The following is a 22,628-nucleotide window of genomic DNA, read 5'->3' as shown; positions in this document are numbered from 1 at the left end:
GAAATACATCTGTTTAGACTAAATCTTTGTTTCGTCGTTAGGTTGTCAGAAGACACAATCTAATCTGTCTTCTAAACATTTTTTCATTTTTAAATATGTTCATATTTACAAACCTTTATTGGGTCAAAGCCAGGGCAAAAACGCATAACGTTCCACTTCCCACCCGTGGTAGTAAGCAGGAACAATGACCACAGTTTAAATTGGGGCAAAAATATATATAAAAAAACCGGGAGTTCATTTTGGTAGTGCAGAGTTCTTTAAGTTAAAGTATAGTTTCCCCTCTGAAAGGATTAGAGAGCAATCAACTGTTTATTTTCAACACGAAGTTTAAACATGCAGATTCTGTTGGAGAAATAACACTTTCAATGAGTGAATATTATTAAATAATCCCAATCTGCTTGGGTCGCTGGGATCAGAAACAATGAAGCAACACAAATGGGCTGTCTGATTCATATTCCTGCTCCTGTCATCAAGTGATGTTTTCAAACCGACAGGTATAAGTCAAACTTAGTAGAGCCTTACAAGCTCATATTTAACGACATAATGACCCAGCTATTACTTTTTTTATTCACAGAGAAATGTAGTAGGTTGTTGAAGTGTGCATGTCAGTGATGAGGAAGATGAAGAAAAAGAGTTCAGACAAAGACAGGTGGCACATTAGCTGCTGCTCGCAAACATCCACACATCACATCACAGGTCGTTAAGCCTCCTTTAAAGATCAGCAGCATATAAACTTTTCCCGGCCTCAATCTGCTCGTGCTTGACAGTCATCACCATCATCATCATCATCGGCGGCGGCTTTAACTGCAGTCATCAGTATTCATAAGAGAGCTGGTCTAACTGTACTGGGGGGCGTGAATGAGTGGCTGTTATAAGAGAAGAACGCTGTGTCAACAGCGATTACGCTCCCTGAGAAGCATCTCTCTCTCAATTCAATTCAATTCAAAGGGGCTTTATTGGCATGGAAGTTAAATTAAACAATGTTGCCAAAGCATCACAATACAAAATAATTAACAACATTAACATACATTTCAAATGTTTACATATTATTGATGATATATATATACAGTGATACAATTACATTTCAACGTGTGTGTGTGTGTGTGTGTCTCATTCACTGTCCCTCAGGTTGTGGCATGTGTATACATATTGGGCAGCAAGATGTGCCTTGTCTCCTTCTCCTAGGAGTACTCTCAGTCTTGAGAGGTCATCAACCTCCTTGAAACCTGGGATTACAGAGTTCAACTTGTTCCAGTAAACGCTCCTTACTTCGTTGAATGTTTGGCACTTCAGGAGGAAGTGCATCTCTGTCTCAGTCTCACCTGTCGTACAGTGATTTATATTCTGTTCTCTTTTGGTTGCCAGGATCTTTTGAGTCTTCCTGTTTCGATTGCCAGTCTGTGGTCACTGAGCCTGTACTTGGTTAGGATCTGTCTCTGCTTTCTGTCTCTGACAGTAGAGAGATATTCTGCCAGCTCATACTCTCTGTTTAGAGCCAGGTAACATTCTAATCTACTTTGGCTTTTAGTTTCTTCTTCCCAATGTTGTAAATAGTTGTCTTTACATTGTGTTATAATGCGTTTGACTGTGATTGGTGTTTGGAGAGCAGTGTTGTTGAGAGACTGGTCAGAGTGGCTCTGAGAGGGGGCAGCTAGCCTCAGCACCAGCTGACATAGGGGACTCTTCTCTGGGGTTAGCTCTTGGCTTTGGAGGGCTTTGGAGTGGAGGGTGTCTCGGGGGCTGGATCTAAGGTGGTTAAAGAATGTTAGTGCTCTCTTTTGAGTGTTAATGATCAGTGGGTATCTGCCTAATTCTGCTCTACATGCATTTGTTGGTGTTTTTCTCTGAACACGTAAAATGTATCTGCAGAATTCTGCATGTAAAGACTCTGTTGGATGTTTGTCCCAGCGGGTATAGCTCTGGTGACTGAGTGGACCCTATACTTCACTACCGTACAGCGCAATGGGCTGGATCACACTATCAAAGATTTTGAGCCAGATTTTAATTGGAATTTGGACATTATAAAATGTTCTCTTAATTGCATTTAGAGCTCTTCTGGCTTTTACTTTGAGTGCATTCACTGCCATGTTGAAACTTCCTGATGCTGTTATGGTTAAACCGAGGTAGGTATAACTCATACTATGTTCGATGATATGATTATTTATGGTAAACTGGTATTTGTTCTCCTGACATCTGGGGCGTTTTTGGAAAACCATGACATTAGTTTTCTTCATATTGACTGCCAGGGCCCAGTTCTTACAGTACTGGTCTACTATGTCCAGCTGTTGTTGTAGTCCTTGTTCAGTAGGAGACAGCAGAACAAGGTCATCAGCATAAAGCAGACACTTCACCTCTCTATCTAGGAGGGAGAGGCCAGGAGCAGCACAGTGATCCAACTGAACAGCAAGTTCATTTATATATATATTAAATAAAGTGGGACTTAAATTGCAACCCTGACGAACGCCTCTTCTCTGGGTGAAGAATTCAGTTTGTTTGTCTCCAATGTTAACAGCACACTTATTCCCTAAATACATTGATTTAACCAGATCGTACATATTATTCTCTCTCTCTCTCTCTCTCTCTCTCTCTCTCTCTCTCTCTCTCTCTCTCTCTCTCTCTCTCTCTCTCTCTCTCTCTCTCTCTCTCTCTCTCTCTCTCTCTCTCTCTCTCTCTGGATGACATTTAAAGTGCAGTTTTCAGCCGTATTTTAGGCTGGAAAAGATAGAGGTCATTTTTATTAAATAGGCTGTCATTTCCATTAGGAGAGACATTTCTGATTATACAATATGCATTGACATGTCCCTTAGATGATAGAGATTGGAATAGTCTTTGTATCTTAAGGGGGGAGTTGCACTAGAAACGGATGGTGATGATGATGGAATACAGAGGATGCTGCAGATCTAGATTTGGTGAGAAGTGGACTTGTGATGAGCTTAACCTGGTCAGGGGAGGTGGATGGAGTTGGTTGGTTAACTAACACAGTGACGCTATGATGAGCCTATTAGAGGCAGCTGGGTCAGTGAGAGAGAGAGGAAGAATGTTGAAGCTAGTCTTCCTCATTCAACTTCATACATGAGCTTCATTTCTTTACATTTTGAACCATTAACCATTAGCTTATCATTGACACAGGCACACTAAACAGCTGTTAAAGCTGAATATAGTTTAAAGTGGACCTATTATGCTATATTGGAAACATATATTGTAGGGTCATACCTATACAAAACATGTCGGTGAAGTTTTTTGCTTAAAATACCAAACAGATCACGCATTGCAGCCATGTCTCATACTGCTCATACCCCTCTATTACAGCCCTGTTGCAAACAGGCTGATTCTGCTTTAAGTAAAATGCACATTAAACAATTAGTTTTATTGTACAGTTCAATTAGTGTGCTGGCCTTGGGGTCTTTATTAATTAAAAAATAAACTCAACAACCTAGTACTTTCTTTGTGGCATGAACACATATTCTGAATCCATAATAAGGTGTATAAATATCTGTGTCCCTGCTTTTAACACAGCTCCGAGTGCTACAAGGTTAGGCTTTCTCAAAATGCGAAGAGGACTAGTCTGCTCAGAAATAGTTCAGTGAGCTCAGATGTCCGGGGTGCGGACTGGAATCAGGTCAGCAAGTGCTGGGAACATCTGGAACAACTGGAGAGAAAACTCTGTACGGGGGAAAAGATCACCCCATTACTCTCCATATACCATTTTTGAAAATGAGAAATGCTGTTTACTACACTTCTGATTGTGTTTCAACCTCATCGTCTGGCTCTGCTACATCTGGAGAATGAAGAAATCATGTTAGGAAGCTTTTATTCCATCTCCTCTGCCTTCCTGTCTGGAGAGGAGCTCTGTCTCTTTTCTTTATCACTTTGATGATTTCTTTCTCTTTGTTTCTGCTTCCACTTTTCAGATTTGTCCCACGCAGTGTTATTTTGTACCTGTGCTTTAAATATCCTCCTGCGTTTGACAGATTATGCAATCTGTTTCATTTTGAAGAAAGGAGACAGTTTACAGACAGCTGCAAGAAATTGTGACATATTTTAAGATCACTGTTTTTGACTAACAAACATGTTTTCACACTTCGGCAACCGGCCAAAAGAGTCACTTTGTGTACTGTATCTAATGAAAACGCAGATCTGGATTGCTACGAAAACATTCATTCATTTGGTATCCGCATATCGACATGACCTGGATGAAAATATTCATGTTGCTTTTTGCATTGCATCAGGATCTAAGTAACAGCGTACAACAAGAAGCCCCTCTCACGCCCATGCCTACCACACCTCCAAACCAGTTAAAGATTTAAACATGGATCCAGACTCAGGTGTTACAGCCATAGGCTTATCCAACAAATCCCTCAGAGTCTCAGGTGCCTGGTGCGTGTGACTTACAACTCCTGAGCAGTTAACTATGACACCGCCTGCCATGTATTTCACAATGTGTTTCAATGCAGATGGAGAGAAGTCGATACTGAAGAACCACCTGGAGCAGAAACCTCAGGCTCAGTGGGGCTCCATGGATCCTTCCAGAATAAACAGAGGTCCCCTGGAGGATATCAACTCCCCCGAACAGTGAGCGCTCCTATATCTTCAGCACGTCTCCCCCCTCTCCCCTCTGTCTTGTCAGCTTTTTCATCAGACTACACGTCACACGTATCGCAACCACCACCAGCTCTCAGGCGGTTGCTCTGGCAACAGAGCCCTGCGAAAAGCATGTACTTCTCTCTCCCACGCACGTCAACATACATATTACCACATACTCTCCCATCACACTGAGGCATATATACTTACCGTCAAACACATATAAACACATGTTGTGATCCAGAGACCTGCAGCTGATTGATTTGTTGTCCCAACTTCTAAAAGGAGATGATCTCCATACCAACAAATAGTGATTTACTATTTATAAGCAAGCAAAGGTGAGGGATGTTGACTTCATCAATGGGGGGGAACACTTCATGCATCATTGAGAGCTCTCCCTCCCACATTTGCTTATAGACTCACAATGCACTACGTAGAGGGATACATATTATTACAAATATTGAAGAGAGGGCAGTTACAGGAAGAAGTTAGATTAAGCAAGAAGGACGTTAAGATGGGAAAGAGAGACAAAGACGAGGAGAGAAAGAAAGAGGTAGAGACTCACAGGCTTATGTAACCAGTGATTTACAGCTCGCATTGGAACAAGCTCTGAAAATAGGCAGGGAGGAGAACAGAAGTAAAGGAACACTCGCAGCTATTCCCATGCCGCATAAATGTTTGATCACATGGAGGGAAAAGAGACGAAGAGGCAGGGAGAGAGAAAGAAGAGACAAATAAAAATAAGTGAGAAAAAAGGTATGATGAGAGTAAATGTAGAGGAATGACAAAAGTCAAGCACCAGGTGCACCATGTTCAATGTGTTGTCTGTGTCCTATATGATACATCCATAAATACAAATAAATCCTTTATGAGCCAGGAGAATTGGTTTTCCCTCCCAAATAGGACAGGTCAGAATAAGTGAATAGGCCTGAGGACAATTCATATGTATTTATAATTAAGAAATGTTTCTAGGTCTTTGGATGCTTGGATTACATCCCCCCACCCCCCCTCTCTTAACTTTTTACATAACTGGCATTTGGTTATGTAATTTCCTTGCAAACGGCTGGCAGTGGTGCTAGCTCTGGCGAGGCAGGGTGCGAAGAGTCACAGCAGGCGGAAGCATGAAATGTTCTTTTTGTCAGATGATCCCAGAAGCTGAGAGGCACGGTGGATTAAGGGTTTAGTGAAGAAAAGAATGAGGGCGCTAAAGAACACAGAAAAAAACAATTAGAAGAAATCCTGAGGGCTGGTGTAAACTTCTTCACCTGACTGTTGTGATCCACCTTCATCATGTCAGTGTTTCATCTCTGTAGCTGCATGTTTCTACATTAGTACTCCATTTAAACATGCTGGTAAAAACAACCAATCATTGTCCATTGAGCCTTTTTTCAGGACTCTGCAATAGTTATAATATACTGTGTAAATAAATATGCAGTACAGTAGGTAAGTGCTTAGAATGAATGAGCAGGGGGTGTATTGGCGCTGAGATTTACTACTTTATAGGTAAGGGATGGTATTGGAATTTAAAGTTAATAATATGTTAAATGTAAATCCAACCCTGAATCCCACATTTTTACATTTAATAGGACTTTGCAGAGCTTTTATACAAAACATGTTCAATGCCCTTACTGGAACTTTAGTGCCCATTATGTACAGTAAGTGGGGGGGAATAAGGATGTGCTGGTCAGGATGGTTTACACCAGAATTAATGTCAATTATTGGCAAACGGGCTAGTAAGTGTATAATCTTCAAAGTCAACGTTGATCATAACATTTGAAAATATGGATTAAAAGGGAAAAAACACAAATAAATGTAATAAAAATACACGTGAACTACCGCAAAATTACTTAAATTAATCTCAATCTTTATTTATTTATTTATAGTTAATGTACTTTATCACTCTCTATCTCTTACATTGTATATTCTTTATTTCCAGCATACAGCGCCGCCTCTCCTTGCAGCTTCCCATCCTGCACCACGCCTACCTGCCCTCCATAGGAGGGGTGGACGCCAGCTGCACCAGCCCCAACGGCAGCCCTGGTTCCAGCCCACGGCACAGACACATGCCCCCCTCTTACCGGGTGATGGTCTCTGGCCTGTGAGCTTCCTTCACCCCCCCCCACCTGGCTCTTTGCAGAGGAGACATATATGGTTCTTTTTTTCTACAACAAATAGACTGATATCATCAGCGTTCGTGCGTATTTTGTCTCGCAACAAGGAGGACAGGGGGAGAAGAGAGGAAGGTGGGGCCGAGTTTCACTCTTCATACTTCTCTTCACCCCTGCCTCTCTTGAGAACTGGAACCCTCAGTCAGGAAGGGGTGGGAGGAGACAGAGTGGGCACTGGATGACACTAACAAACTCCCATGATTCACAGCAATGTCCCCCTTGTTCATCTGCTCCCCTTGCCCAGGCATATTCACATATTCACAGTCAAACAAACACAAACATATATACATATGCACAAACACACTGACCCCCGATCAGAGCAGCGTGGACTCCCTGACCTGTGTGTAGCCTTATCTGCTTCAGAGGGGACCGCCTGTTTCTGCTCCTTATCTGTTGTTCGTATGACTCGTCATCTAACTGGAGTATTTCACCGCTTCAGTGACTATATACCGGTGAGAAGACGTTGAATTTACAAAAACCCAACAAAGGAAAATCATCCAATTTACTCCCTGATCCCTTCCCGTTCTTGTGGAGACATGTAAATACTATAATTTCTGACTTTGATGTACTGTAAGCTTTGTATATGCTGTGAATGGACAATTAAAAGGGGTTCTATGTGTAGACGTTGTGAGAGAGGCAGGCAATCATGACAAGGCAACCTACAAAGAAATAGGCTTATGAAAGAGATCTGAATCGGTTTGTGTTACTGTTGATAGATTAGCTTATGGGCAGCAAAGTAAGATACATCTAAGCTTGTGAGTCACTGAACAGGAAGAGGCACCAGAGGCCTGTTGCTCTAACACATGGCTCTTTTTTCCCACTTTGCTAAATTTGCACCACTGGTTCCATCAGAGATTTCACATCAAACTTTGCATAGATCTTTCATATTTTAAAATATGCTTAATATGTCCTCGGAAAGCATGTTATACAGAATATTGATGCTTTGCCTTTTAACAGGTCTCCCAGGCTGCATATGTTAGCAAATCGAGCTATGAGGCACCGTAAGAGTGTTCCACAGTTATTATTTATGTGTGTTATATGCCAAGAAATGCACACATTCAGATGAACACTTAAGAGAGCACCTTATTCACTCCGGTGCTTTTCAGACGGGCCTGGTCATATTGACCCCCACAGAGGGGTCTCTACAGACGGTTGGGACGTCCCTCTGATCGAGCCCTCACAGTTAACCAGCACAGACACGGGGGACGGGTTCACGACAAGGAAATACCACTAAAGAAGTGATGCTGGAAAGGATGTAGGTCTACCAGTTCCACAACAAGTTTGGATGAAATGGCTGACCTGAATTTCCACGAGTGGTAGTGAAGACGATGAACGCCCCAAGTCGGTGAAGACACCACTGCTGGTCACAGTGAAAGAGCATAAAGCACAGACACAGGGCTTTCTGTCGTATTGAGTGTCAAGAAAAATCACTTCACACTTAGCAACAGTGAACATACCTCAGTTGCTATGGAGATGTTATTCAGTGCCGTTGAACTGGGCCCAAAAAGGCTGCACTGAGCAAAACAGTCGTCGACACGGTGTCGTCTTTTTTTCTTTTTTGTATAACTGTCCTCATGCAGGAGAAAAGCAAAGAGAGCCTCCGGACAAAAAAAAAAAAAGGACTTTCTATAGAGTGTGAGAAGGTTTGTTCTTAGCATATGTTTCACCATTGGTGTCTTGGTTTTTAGTTTTTAAGGCGTTTGTTGAAAGCTGTGCCTGTTGTCTTATATTGTAGCCTGCAGGACCCACAGTACATTAACAGGGGGAGACCCAGAGAACTACAACCACATCTGTAAACTGAACAGCGTGTCATAGGTCTATTTCAATTAAATGTCTCAATGCATGGGACAGAGTGGGAGGACGTGGCCAAACTCCACTTCTGCGAGTCGATGTCTGATCAGAAACACTGTCTTCAGCTGTAAGGCCGGATACAGAGTCGGAGTGAAGCTAGCAGACGTCCACCTGCTGTCGGACATATCAGGGTGACTTCCCCTCAGAGCTCCTCCCCTTCCAGCCCCTGCTGAGCACAGGAGCAGGGAAACCCCGAGCACAGACCTCCCAGGAGTCACGGCTTCTCCCGCACCTTTGCCAACAGAGAATCACGAGTCACTTGAGAAGCGAGTGCGAGACATTGTCAGAGGGTTGGATCTTCCTACGGGAGAAGAAAACCCAACTGCACATTTTATATATTACATTATATGTGATTGTGTACAATTTGCTGATACCCCGATGATGGTGTCCATGTATGGAATATTTGGTATTTGGCTTTCTCAAGACGGCATGAAATGAAATGTATAATTCACAGAGGTAACTGTTTTTTGAAAACTGTCGTGACAAATCCACTCTGTCGTTTCATCCTCTCACCTACGATTTGGATTTTTAAATTAACCTGTTGATCAGCTCACACGTGTCAATGCCAAGATTCTCAGTGGACAAACTCGACATCATCATATCGACTATGCTACTGGTTTAGCAGTTATTCACTGAGGGCAATAAAGTGAAAGTAGTAGCAAACGATCAATCCTAATAACCCACTCCTGGCATTTACCAAAATTACAAAATGACGTTTTTTTAGTCCATCTAAAATGCCAAATGCAGATCATCAGGTATTGTTCTATTTTCTGTTATATGTGCCCTGGTTTTTTGCTTCTTCTTTTATTAAGATTCATTTCCAACTTTTTTTCAACATTGATGAAAAATCGTTCAAATGCAATCGTGGTAGGTCAAGGGCTCATCATTTCCTGTAATGAATCATGACGATGGTTTGTATTTGCTACAGGTCTTTTTACCTTTTCAGTTTTCAGAACCAAGTGACATATATACGTATTTAATTATATCTTTGTATGTGTCATCATCAGGGTTTCTGGAGAACACGAAACATACATGTCCAAAAATATAACAATATGACGTATATATTTAGTGGAAAAACACACAGGTCCATACTGTTACTGTTTTGTCAGTTTGATATGTGGTATCACATGGAGTTCAGTTCAGATAAAAAGTTTAAAACAGAAAAACAAAAACCTATGTTAAATGCAAGAGGGGCAATAATTGTTTTCTTATTACAGAAAGAATAGAGAACTATATATATGTATATGTGAAAAGATATTTACGTACATTCTCATTTTTACATAGGAAATATTTCACGAATACGCCACAAGGATACTTGGAAGTTGTTTTTTTTAATTTACAGTATCTGTAACTATGTTATGTACAGATGAGGTATAGATATGAAAAAGTTGTATAAAATAAGTATCACACTTGGAACACCTGAACATTTTTTGGAGCCATTAGTTGTTGGGGGCGGGAGGGGTGGGGGGTTTGAACAACATTCTTATTTTATTGTCTGAATGTTATGGACAGCCTTTACTTTTCACATCATCGTTAAATAAAGTGAGACTGAAAATAATTGTTGATGTTTTAGAATCATTGCTGCACTTCTCCAAAGTATATTTGCATTTATATTGTTGATTTAACGGCTGTTAGCAAACTAGTCCATCTTTAGGGTTCCTAAAGGTCAAATCTTTCTTTGAAGTTTATCATGTTTTTGCAGACTGCTGAAATCCTTTTTTTATCTTTTAATTTTTTTTCACTCTGGTCACCCTTTAAACCCTTCCACAACCCTAACCTGGCGCACCTTGCAAACCCACCCTTAAAGGAACAAAGATCTAACGTGGCAAAATGTGCCTCTTTATTCCCCTTCCACTGAGTTCAATGTGTGAGATGAAACATGTTTTGCCATTAATTAATAAAAGCTCAAATTAAAATGCTACGCTTAGCACTCATCCCATTTCCATATCATCTGAATGTTTTCATTTTAACAGACACATTTCATGCAAGACGGTAAAATGTATGAAGTGCGAATGGATATTTGTAAAATGTGTAACAAAGATAATCACTTTTGCTATGACTAATTAGCTGAGCAATAGTTGTTTTACCTGTCCACCAAATATAAAGCCGCCTCTATGTGAATGTTAATATCTTAGTTTGAATTTCCCTAGATTACCTTTAATTTTTTTATTAAATATGAAATCTTGGCCATTTAAACAGTCTTGAACCAGTAGGAAAAGTGTTACAAAATGGATATCGGCCATCATTAATTTGGGGATTTTCCCCTGTAGATGCTTCAAAATGTCTGTTCTGATGAGTACAACCACTGACAGACAACAAAATAACCAAATGAATTAGAATTTGTGTTAATGTAAATCTCCCTGCTATGTACCAGTGATTCCCACAGCATGTTAATACTTTGGGGGGCCCCCAAAGTATAATGGCTCCCCCCAAAGTATAATTTGTGTGTTTTTTTGTTTTTTTTACTCAGTGAGCACTCATTTGCATTTGCATTGGTGGCAATGAGTGCTCAGTGAGTAAAAAAAACTTAAAAAACCATAAATTATACTTTGGGGGGAGCCACCCATCAATTATACTTTGGGGGGAGCCATTATACTGGTAAACAGCCTCTATGGGCGCGAGTCCAGACCCACTTTTGGAATCAAATGATGACGTCAGTGGGATTATCTCCTTTATCAACTCCTAAGCATCCCCGGGACAACATCACTAGCCCCGCCCCTAAAAAGGTGTGAACTTGAGCCAATCAAGGACTACTACTACTAGGTCGTCCTTAGACGAGTTTGCCAACGGGTTCGCCAATCCTCACGGTCCTCCATACACCCGGCCAGCTCTGTGGAGCTTTCCACCCCCACATCCTTCCTCAGCACCTCCACGTATGTTGGCGTGGGGGGGGCGCCCTCTTGGTCGGTGCCCGTGTCGATGGCAGTGACCTGCACATTTCAGTTTCCTGGATGCCACCTTGTCACTCAGCCTGGGTAGCCCACCAGGACTAGCCCCGCTCCTAAATTTTTGAGAGATTTCTGATGAGATTTGTTTTGGAGATTTTTCATATTTTTGGAGAGAAATAAAGGTGGGTGCAACTTACAAAATAGCCATAAAGCTAGTTAGCATAAAACACGCTAATTAGCATCTGCTAGCTAGTTACAAACGGTAATTAGCATCTTCTAGCTAGTTAGCATTACAAACACTAATTAGCATCTGCTAGCTACTTAACATTAAAAACGCTATTTAGCATCTGATAGCTAGTTAACATTAAAAACGCTAATTAGCATCTGCTAGTTAGTTAACATTAAAAAAACGCTAATAAGCATATGCTAGCTAGTTAAAATGTGTTGTCCCTGGGTCATCATAGATGTTGTTCCCATGAATTGAAAAAATACTGGCAAACTGCATAGGTAGCTAATTGTACGTTAACATTATATGTATTCACTCAGCAGGCATGGATAGTTTTGTTACCAAGACCAAGAGAGTTCGGCTTGAGGTTGTGCACCAGTGTGTATATAGTTAAAATAAAGTTATCCGGTGATTGACGATCAGATACCAGTGTGGAGTTTTCTGTCTTAAATTTGATATAGATCATGTTCTTTGTTGGTTTGTGAGGATGTTCATACACACTTGGTAAGATGTGTGTGTGAAAGAAGACTACAAAAAACAGCAGTGACTGCTCTCAGCTGTTTAACACTTAAAGGCCTAGACACCATCACCAGTTGTAGGTTGTCTGAAGTGCAGTGTTACTATGAAAATTCACTAGAATGCAGGAATTGAGAAAAAAAATCTCAACATTTTTCACGGGGGGGGGGGGGCCCGCCCCGAGTCGTTCCCCCAAAGTATATTTAATTTCTGCGGGAATCACTGTATACAGTGTGAGAAGAAACGGCAATAATTACTTTAATGTGTAGTGAGGCTTGCCAGGGACTTGAGGTAAGACCTAACCCTTTTAAAAAGCAAGACAGAGCTTTTAGACATTGGAAATAATCAACCGTCAAGTCAAAAATCTTGTTGATCCCACCCTCTAAAAAAGGAGAACTAAAAATGGAGGCATGGGCACCCTTGTGATTCCCTAGCCAGTCAACATTGAGGATGTTAATTGGCACATCAACAGAAACACAGCAGCCTCACACTGCCCTCACACACTGCAAAGGAAACATATATTTGCAATGAAAAGCCTTGCAAGTGGAGGTCGATAAATAATTTAAAAGTAAGGAGGAACTCAGTGGCAAACAGGATGGAGGCGAGAGTGTGTGAGAGGGTTACTGAAAGTGTCACTGTGTGTTTGCATCCAGCGTTCGGGTGTCATTCATATATGGTGTGAGTGTTGTCAGAGCTTTTCTTCATCCTCACTCAAATATTTAGCATGTGGATGCTAGACGTGGTTGCAAACCGAGTTCCTCTTGGAGCCGCAGAAAAGCAGCTGGCTGACGTATTCCTCCACTGTGAGTAACATAACATACACTGAAATATACTGAGTGTTGTCCCGCAGAAGGGCTTTCTTACAAATCAAATATAGCTAAAGTAGTAGTATTGTGATTTTAAGGGGTGTCCATTATCATCTGGCCGGGGACAACAGCTGGAAATGAGCAATGTTGGCTAAAGCTGCCTAATTTACTGTTTTGTGACAGTTGATCAATGGGGACTGTCCACGACACTATAAACAAATAAACTAAACTAAAACAGAAGCTGTACACCTGAGGCCTGTACTACGAATCCAGTTCAACATACCCTGGATATGTTTGAGTTACCCGGTTGACCTAATCCAAAACAAACGCACTCTCGCTAAACGGTCCTACGACATTGGTTAACTCGGTAACTCAAGCCCGGTGTGCCCTATCTAGTTATGTGTGCGCGTTCACATGAAAGGGGCGGGGCTAGAAACATTTGACCAATCACAAACATGGAGAAGCGTACTGACAGTGCAGCGTCATACTTCCTGAATGAAAAGTGAACTATAATATTAGACAAATATGAAGACGTTAAACATCCATGACTTAAAGGGGACATATCATGCTATATTTGAACAATATATTGTAGGGCCATACCTATATAAATATCGTTTTTTTTTTCAAAATACCTAACCAAAAAGATCCTGCATTTTAGCCATGCCTCATTTCGCTCCATTTGCTCTTTCCAGCCCTGTTTTTGCAGGGGGCTGATTCTGTGAGCTGCAGCTGACCACGCCCCCCTGCAGGAGAGGGGAACGTGCTTTGAGATCAGCTGCTGGGCTCAGAAGAGGGGGAGAAAAAGAGATCTCCGTCCTCCGTGTTTTATTCTTATATGATTATATAGTCATTTGTTTTAAAGCTCAATAAATAACAAAGAAGACCTTTGACCAGCACTTTTCAAATTTTGTCCGGAAGATTTAAACTTTAACCGACATGTTGACCGGCGGAAAAAAAACTAACTGAAGCTCAGCCGCACGGTCCCCTCGTTCCTTGGAAGAGGCGGAAAGGTGGGTTTTTGTCATCTGCTGGTGGACTAACCGGAGAGAATTACAGCGAGGGAGGGATTGCAATGAATAACAGCAGCAGGAGCAAAGGTTTGCCTCGTGGAGGGAGAAAAAGAGCCACAGCGGAGAATAAACAGAAGGGCAACCATGGCAACCTATCATGCTATATTTTAATAATATATTGTAGGGCCACACCTATATAAAACATGTCTGTGAAGTTTTTTTTTCAAAATACCAAACAGATCATGCATTTTAGCCATGCCTCATTTCGCTCTATTTGCTGTATTCCAGCCCTGTTTTTGCAAGGGCTGATTCTGTGGCAAATGAGCTGCAGCTGACCACGCCCCCACCCTGCAAAGGAGGGGGGCGAGGCACGAGCGTCATGTTACCATGCTATTACCATGCCACAGCAACCTCTCATTCCCCTGATAGGTGGAGAGTTGCCAATATAGGCGGAGCTCCCCGTTTCTGACGTCAGAACAATTTCAAATCTGTATCAGTCTGTATCAGATCCGTTGCAGCCCCGTTTTTAGAGTTTTGGGTATGGAGGAAAAGAGAGAGGGTTGTGTTTTCTGACACTTGGTGAGTTCCCTGACACACCGGGGACACATATTCATGTATAAAAGACGTACAAAAGTGCATTTTGCATGATAGGTCCCCTTTAAAGGTAGGGTAGGTAAGAATGGAGAAACCAGCTCGAGTGCGCTAGAATTTGAAAGTACACAACCGAAACAAATCTGCCCCTTCCTTCTTCCGCACATGACCAATGAGGGCACGAGATAAGTTTGTGCACGAGATGGAAGGCTGACAGGCAGGTAGGCCATCCAGTTATTTAAGCCGGGCCGGCTCAGATAATTGGTCTTGCTTTTTACAGCGCCACGGCTTCCACAGATGACATTTTTGTATGTATTTATTGTCAAAGCCTTTAATGTATTCTTTGCTATCTGGATGTTAAGAGCATTCCATGGAATATAACCAAAAGTGTATCTGAAGTGAATTACCTACCCTACATTTAACTTGTGGCAGATATTTAAGTAAGCTTTCTTAATGTTATATTAGTCAGATTGCTCTGAAGATGGGAGGTGATATTCTATTTATTTTCACGTTCACAGTCAGTTTTTTTTCCGGGAGTTTCCTGCAACAGCAGTTTTTCTGTATTTCCTTTATCCTCTAATATGACTTGATAGCTTTAAACTCCGCACACGGAGCTGTGATTGGTCAGCAGGCGGTGCTTTTCACGGTTTCTCTTATCCTGGAACCAAACCTGCTCCGGAGCAGGTTAGCTGTTCAGCATAAGTTACCATGGAGATCTAGCCCGGTAAGAAGAGAACCAGCATCGTAGGACCGGAAACCCAGAGTTTTCCCTGAAGTTAGCTCGCTAAGCGAAAATCCAGCTTTGTATCCGGCTTCGTAGTACAGGCCTCTGGCAGGCATTTTTCCCCAATCAGGATCCTGAAACTATTAAAACATTTCAAGAAAGTCTCCTTTTTTAAATATAAAGCATGAGTAAATGATTCACTGATTAATCATTTTGTTTGAAATATGATTTACCAATGTTTTTTTAGAAGCTAGTCTTTTGGTTTTCCGCCTCTGCCATAACACCAATGATGATGAATGGTTTTCTGTTAGGAGTGCACAGCACACAGCTTCTTCAAAATTCTCATAAAATATTCAGCAGCAACTTGTGTTTCAAGATGCGTGTTTCAACCCAGAGACCTCCCAATAAACAATTTGAATATGAAATATATTCTACTGATGAGAAAGTCTGTAAGGAACCGTTTGGTTTTGCTGTTCGTTTTTTACAGAAATTACCGATTTTTTTATTAGTGTTGCAGAACTTTGTCTGTCCACAACTTTAAAATGCCAGGTAAAAAAACCAATATTATAATAAATATATTCGGGAATCTCAAACTAGACACAAAAAGGAATATTATCTGCACAGAGTTACCATTTCATACAACCTATCATTTGGGAAAGATGAGTCTTTAAAGTGGCTATAACATATATACCACTATGGGTACCACTTTACAATAAGACTACCCTTATAAAGGATTCATAAAGGGTTTATAATTAGGTTATAAACACTTTATTAATCATTAAGAACCATTTATAAACCAGTTCTAACATTTTCATACATCAACCCAGGCTCACTATTTGGCAAGAGGACTAACCCTTATATTGGCTACCTAGTAAGAATCAACTCGGTGAACAACAGATACCAAGGATGCTGGCTGATGAAGAATATGAAGTAAGCTATAGCCAATATAAGGCTTAGCAGTACAGATAAATGTGGGCTCACTATTTGGCAAGCAACCGGTCACAGTTGCCCTGTTTATCTCATGTCTTATAAAAGCTTATTAAGGATTTATAAAGTGTTCACAACTTAATTAATAAATGAATTACAAACTATTCGTAAACCCTTTATAAGTAGTCTTATTGTAAAGTGGTACCCAAATATTTATGTGTAAATTGACAATGTGACGATTTGAAAGGGTTGTTCTGTATGACCTTGCAGGACGACTGATGACCTTGTGATGGCTGTAATGTACGTCTCAGTGGGGAATCAAGTGAACTGAAGCTCCAGTAAATCCAGTATTCCTCTCCCGCTGCCTTCTGATTCAGAGATAGTCACAGATCTTGCCGAGCTTCTTCAGCGGAGAAACACTTGGTGTGTGTGTGTGTGTGTGTGTGTGTGTGTGTGTGTGTGTGTGTGTGTGTGTGTGTGTGTGTGTGTGTGTGTGTGTGTGTGTGTGTGTGTACAGTATATGCTGCATGACCTTCTCTCATGTCTCGGCGGGATCGTGCTGTTCAAATGGAGGCGGGTTGATTAAGTTGACCTGAGTGTCGGTGGAAGGGAAGCGTTTCCTCCTTCAAATGGAACGGAGAAATGAAGGCTCGATCTGAGACATCAACGAGAAATACACAAAACAGAGATAATCCAGTTTATCCAACTCGTGGCCACGTGCACATAGCTGGCTGCGTTGAGGAGAAAAAAACACATGTAATATCATATGAGCGTCTATGATTGTTTTAGCTCACAGTTACTTTTTTTATGATAGTGTAAGAACACAACAACTATTTAAGGTCTCTGATTGCAACCAAATGTGCACACAAAATTGTCCAACAAACATTTTCTTGCATTGACATATTTGGTCCAGACTGAGATTTCTCCACAATATAACCTGGTTATGTTTTGGTTAGAAATATGATAGATATTCACTGCAAACTTCTTACTCGGGTTCAGAGGAGAGATATCTCAATTCAAAGCCCTCGCTCTTAACCACAGGGTTTCACTCAGGAAACATTACTACTGTATACCTGTTTGCTTGTCCAGTGTAGTAATACTACACAACATTGATTTGGAATCATTGGGTAACATGACATGATAGTTATTGAAAAGACATGATACTTTTCAATTAAGAAATTGCTGAATTTTCACAAGAGGATATATATAAAATACAAAAATAATCCAATAAAAGAGGTGTGTCCTATTTTCCTGTGGATTTATATTATTTCCTCTCTTGCTTTGGAGTCATTAGATCATTTGGTGAAGAAGCTATAGCCCGACAATCAAATACAAAGATGTGTATTTATTTTGTCCAGGTTAGGAAAAACATCTGGTACACCCTTTTAATCGATATAATCAAAGTAAAATAGCTATGCCTTGCTCTCCCAGTGTAGTGATACAATGCTGCATTGATTTGGAATCTTTAAGTCACGCGAGAAAAAAGTGTATGAATATCAGCCATAAATACTTTTAATAATACTAATTTGAAACACAATTACAGCCTGAAAAGCTAACTGTAAAATAACACAATAAATCCTACCATAGAAACCCTGTGGTAGGAGGGTAGGTGGTACTACACTGCAGGAAGAAGCATTGAGGCAGAAAAATACAAACACCCACTCACACTGACGGATGACTCATTCACAAACTACAGTAAGTCAATCTTTGCATACACACTTTACACACTTCCTTACAGCACAATAACAAAGCCGCTGGTGAAAACAGATTTCTGACAATGGTGAAGAATGCTGGAAAAAAGGAGCTGTCAATTTCCATTCAAATCTGTATATTTGCCAAAAGAAACTAAGGCATAATGATATTCTTATCTCCAGTATTCCCTCGTTTAAATCCCTTTTAAAACGGTTTGAGATACCAATAACCTTTACCACCTGTGCCACTGGTCACCATTTCCCTCATTAATCTGCAGCATCGAGGATTTCCAGACGTGGCGTCTAATCCCTCCTCAGTACCACATTATGGCAATCTAACCTCATCAAGATGAGTGGTCAAGGGCACATTGGAGGGGACATGTGAGATAGCAGCATATGCTTTATGTATTAGTATGCTAGTCAGGGCAAACAGCCGAGAGACTCCTCACAAAAACAAAAACATTGATGTTTAAATTGAAACATCGCTGATAATGTTTCAATAATTACATTATGTTATGATGTGGAAAATCCTTTGACATATTGCCGCATTGTCCCAAATCCTAATTTCACCATTTGAAAAACAGCCGTTTCCTGTTGGAGCGTGCGGTGCAGGTTGACTGATGCCTCCGTACATACCAGGATACGTGATTAAAGGCAGATTTATGGCCAGTAGTAACAATCTCCTGCAGGTATATTTATGGCCGACATAATGACGGCACACTCAGCTGAGCCCACAGTAAATCCAGGACATGGTCTTCCTCTGTCCTTGAGAATTCTGCTCTCTCCAAAAGCAGGTGTACCCTAATGTGTTTAAAGTTGCAGTGTTCAATAACTGGGCCTGATGGATCCTTACTGTAATGTTTAAAGTCCTTCGTGAGAATACCCTGCTATGGACTTTCAAATTAATGTAGTTTTCGAGAAGACACACGAGGATTACAGGATAAAATCAATCAGTATTTTATTTGATCACCTTCTCCCCCATATGATTTACTGGATAATTTCCAGCCTGTCCTCCTACAAAAAACGACCATATAGGCCGATTGTTCATGCCCTTATTACGACCCAGAGACACGTTTTAAAGTGTATGTTGTTTCTTATACGACCACTAGAGGTGCTCTAGTGGTCGACCACTAGAGGTGCTCTAGTGGTCGTGTAACAAACAACATGCTCCCGGCCCGTTCATTGCAAACGCTCCGGAGGGATGTTTATTCACAAATAACCCTCTCTGGAAAATCCTAAATTGTGGAATAGTTTGGCCATTAAAATGCTTTTTGATTCGATTTCTGGCGAGAAGTGTATGTTGTACTCTTAATATCCACGTCCAGTCGATGTGTAGGATCTATAGTTTGATAGATATTACGAAGATGATTTGAGGTCTCGCCAGGATAACGTGTACGCAGCTTCCATGTAAAGTTAGCGTGGGTGAAAACTAGTGGTGCACGATAATTATCGGCCCAATAATTATCGGTCTGATATTAGGAATTATGACGTCATCCCGATAAACCCGATAAAAGTATTAATAGCCCTGATAATATACAATATATTTTTTGGGTAAAAAAAAAGAAAAAAATACTGCGGTGTGGGTGGATTGGGATGAGGGGCGCTTGTTTTTCACTCGGCTCCTCCCGTTTTGCCAGTACTGTGGTATTAGTGGTTTAGGAAGAGGGGATTTTTTCACAAATCCAGCGCTCCCTAACTCATGCCTGGCTGTGACGTAAATGGTGTGCGGCCGTGAAGCCAGGACAGTAAACAAACATGTCGTCGGTAGTATGGGACTATTTCAAAGTTTCAGAGTTAGATAGTTCGCTTGCTATTTGTATTAACAAATGCAATGCAGAAGTTCCACGAGGAGGGAAAAAGGCAACGAGCTTTTGGCAAATGTTTGATAGGCTTGCTGTCCTACACTGAACAAAAATATAAATGCAACACTTTTGTTTTTGCTCCCATTTTTCATGAGATTAACTCAAAGATCTAAAACATTTTCTATATACACAAAATAACCATTTCTCTCAAATATTGTTCACAAATCTGAAAAAAATCTGTGATAGTGAGCACTTCTCCTTTGCCGAGATAATCCATCCCACCTCACAGGTGTGGCATATCAAGATGTTGATTAGACAGCATGATCATTGCACAGGTGTGCCTTAGGCTGGCCACAATAAAAGGCCACTCTGAAACGTGCAGTTTTGCTTTATTGGGGGGGTCTGGGGGGGTCCGAAAACCAGTCAGTATCTGGTGTGACCACCATTTGCCTCACGCAGTGCAACACATCTCCTTCGCATTGAGTTGATCAGGTTGTTGATTGTGGCCTGTGGAATGTTGGTCCACTCCTCTTCAATGGCTGTGCGAAGTTGCTGGATATTGGCAGGAACTGGAACACGCTGTCGTATACGCCAATCCAGAGCATCCCAAACATGCTCAATGGGTGACATGTCCGGTGAGTATACTGGCCATGCAAGAACTGGGATGTTTTTAGCCTCCAGGAATTGTGTACAGATCCTTGCAACATGGGGCCGTGCATTATCATGCTGCAACATGAGGTGATGGTCGTGGATGAATGGCACAACAATGGGCCTCAGGATCTCGTCACGGTATCTCTGTGCATTCACAATGCCATCAATAAAATGCACCTGTGTTCGTCGTCCATAACATACGCCTGCCCATAACATACGCCTGCCCATACCATAACCCCACCACGGGCCACTCGATTCACAACATTGACATCAGAAAACCGCTCACCCACACGACGCCACACACGCTGTCTGCCATCTGCCCTGAACAGTGAAAACCGGGATTCCTCCGTGAAGAGGACACCTCTCCAACGTGCCAGACGCCATCGAATGTGAGCATTTGCCCACTCAAGTCGGTTACGACGACGAACCGGAGACCCCGATGAGGACGACGAGCATGCAGATGAGCTTCCCTAAGACGGTTTCTGACAGTTTGTGCAGAAATTCTTTGGTTATGCAAACCGATTGTTGCAGCAGCTGTCCGAGTGGCTGGTCTCAGACGATCGTGGAGGTGAACATGCTGGATGTGGAGGTCCTGGGCTGGTGTGGTTACACGCGGTCTGCGGTTGTGAGGCCGGTTGGATGTACTGCCAAATTCTCTGAAACGCCTTTGGAGACGGCTTATGGTAGAGAAATTAACATTCAATTCACGGGCAACAGCTCTGGTGGACATTCCTGCTGTCAGCATGCCAATTGCACGCTCCCTCAAAACTTGCGACATCTGTGGCATTGTGCTGTGTGATAAAACTGAACATTTTAGAGTGGCCTTTTATTGTGGCCAGCCTAAGGCACACCTGTGCAATAATCATGCTGTCTAATCAGCATCTTGATATGCCACACCTGTGAGGTGGGATGGATTATCTCGGCAAAGGAGAAGTGCTCACTATCACAGATTTGTTCAGATTTGTGAACAATATTTGAGAGAAATGGTTATTTTGTGTATATAGAAAATGTTTTAGATCTTTGAGTTCAGCTCATGAAAAATGGGAGCAAAAACAAAAGTGTTGCATTTATATTTTTGTTCAGTGTATAAATGCCAGGTAATTGTTGTGTCCATTTCTTAATATGGACCACTCATTGGTCAGGGAAACACAAACAGATGAGTTGAGAAAAAATTCACTCCAGGATCCATAGACAAGAAGGGGGAATCTAACTATACGGAGAATAAAATGTTTTGAAACTACGATGTAAACATGTTTATTTCTGCTGTAAAGTTGGGCATTTTAACATTGGGGTCTATGGAAATTGCTCCCTTCTGCAGACTGCTCCTACTGGCCACTAGATGAACTGCAGTTTGAGGCACTTCCTGATTCGCATCCCGGAAGTGGCCCAGAGTTTGCCGCTTGGGATAAACTGATGTTTTTTAGTTGATGAGTACTGAAGATATCACTGTTAAATCATTTGATCATTGATTTTATTATGAAAACGTCGATACCGGAAATACTGTTTTCAACCCGTAACTTTACATGGAGGCTGCTGCATACCTCAAATCATCTTGTAATATATATCAAACTATAGATCCTACATATCGACTGGATGAGGATTCTAAAAGTAGGCCTACAATATACACTTCTCGCTAGAAATCTAATCAAAAAGCGTTTAATAGCCAAACTATCCTACAATTTAGGATTTTACAGAGAGGGTTATTTGTGAATAAACGACCATCTGTAACGTTTGCATTCAACGGGAGCACTAGAGGGCGAAATCTTTAAAACGTAATTATAGAACGTATTAAGCGCTTGAACAAACGACATATTTGGTCGTAATAAGGGCTTAAACAATCGGCCCATTTGGTCATATGAGTTGGAGGACTTGTTGATAATTTCACCTGGTTGAACTGGTCTAAACCAGACATATGCAACTGGGAATTATTGTTTCCCTTTTGTTAATGAAAATGTACATTATTGACTGATTCTTACTAATTTCCATGCATTATGGAAGCAATTTCTGTAGATTTTAAGACGAGTAATTCATCACCACAAGTATTTTTAGGTTCAATTTGTATAATTGCATATTGATTTGAGTAGTATGCGCTGCATTATGTCATAACAATAACTTGCTAGGTAAAAAAAAGATGTTAAAATTAATGCAGACTTGAAGTTAGCTTTAACACTTATTTTCCCCAAGTCAGCAGTGTTT

General features: G+C 41.2%; 2 protein-coding genes across 2 annotated transcripts in view; both read left to right on the top strand.

Annotated features, from left to right (window-relative positions):
• The window catches only part of gabbr2 (gamma-aminobutyric acid (GABA) B receptor, 2), a 187,199-nt gene extending 178,046 nt beyond the window's left edge, over nt 1-9,153 (top strand). Inside the window, exons 18-19 of the mRNA XM_034240732.1 lie at nt 4,455-4,572; nt 6,518-9,153. Coding sequence (XP_034096623.1) covers nt 4,455-4,572; nt 6,518-6,683 — 284 coding nt within the window. The 3' untranslated portion in view covers nt 6,684-9,153. The remainder of the gene's footprint in view (nt 1-4,454; nt 4,573-6,517) is intronic.
• The window catches only part of si:ch211-193k19.2 (uncharacterized protein LOC100034574 homolog), a 1,126,861-nt gene that overhangs the window by 843,537 nt on the left and 260,696 nt on the right, over nt 1-22,628 (top strand). The window lies entirely within an intron of this gene.

Source organism: Gymnodraco acuticeps, unplaced genomic scaffold (genome assembly GCF_902827175.1).
Source record: "Gymnodraco acuticeps unplaced genomic scaffold, fGymAcu1.1, whole genome shotgun sequence".
Taxonomy (NCBI): domain Eukaryota; kingdom Metazoa; phylum Chordata; class Actinopteri; order Perciformes; family Bathydraconidae; genus Gymnodraco; species Gymnodraco acuticeps.
This window is presented reverse-complemented; position numbering and strand designations above follow the sequence as displayed.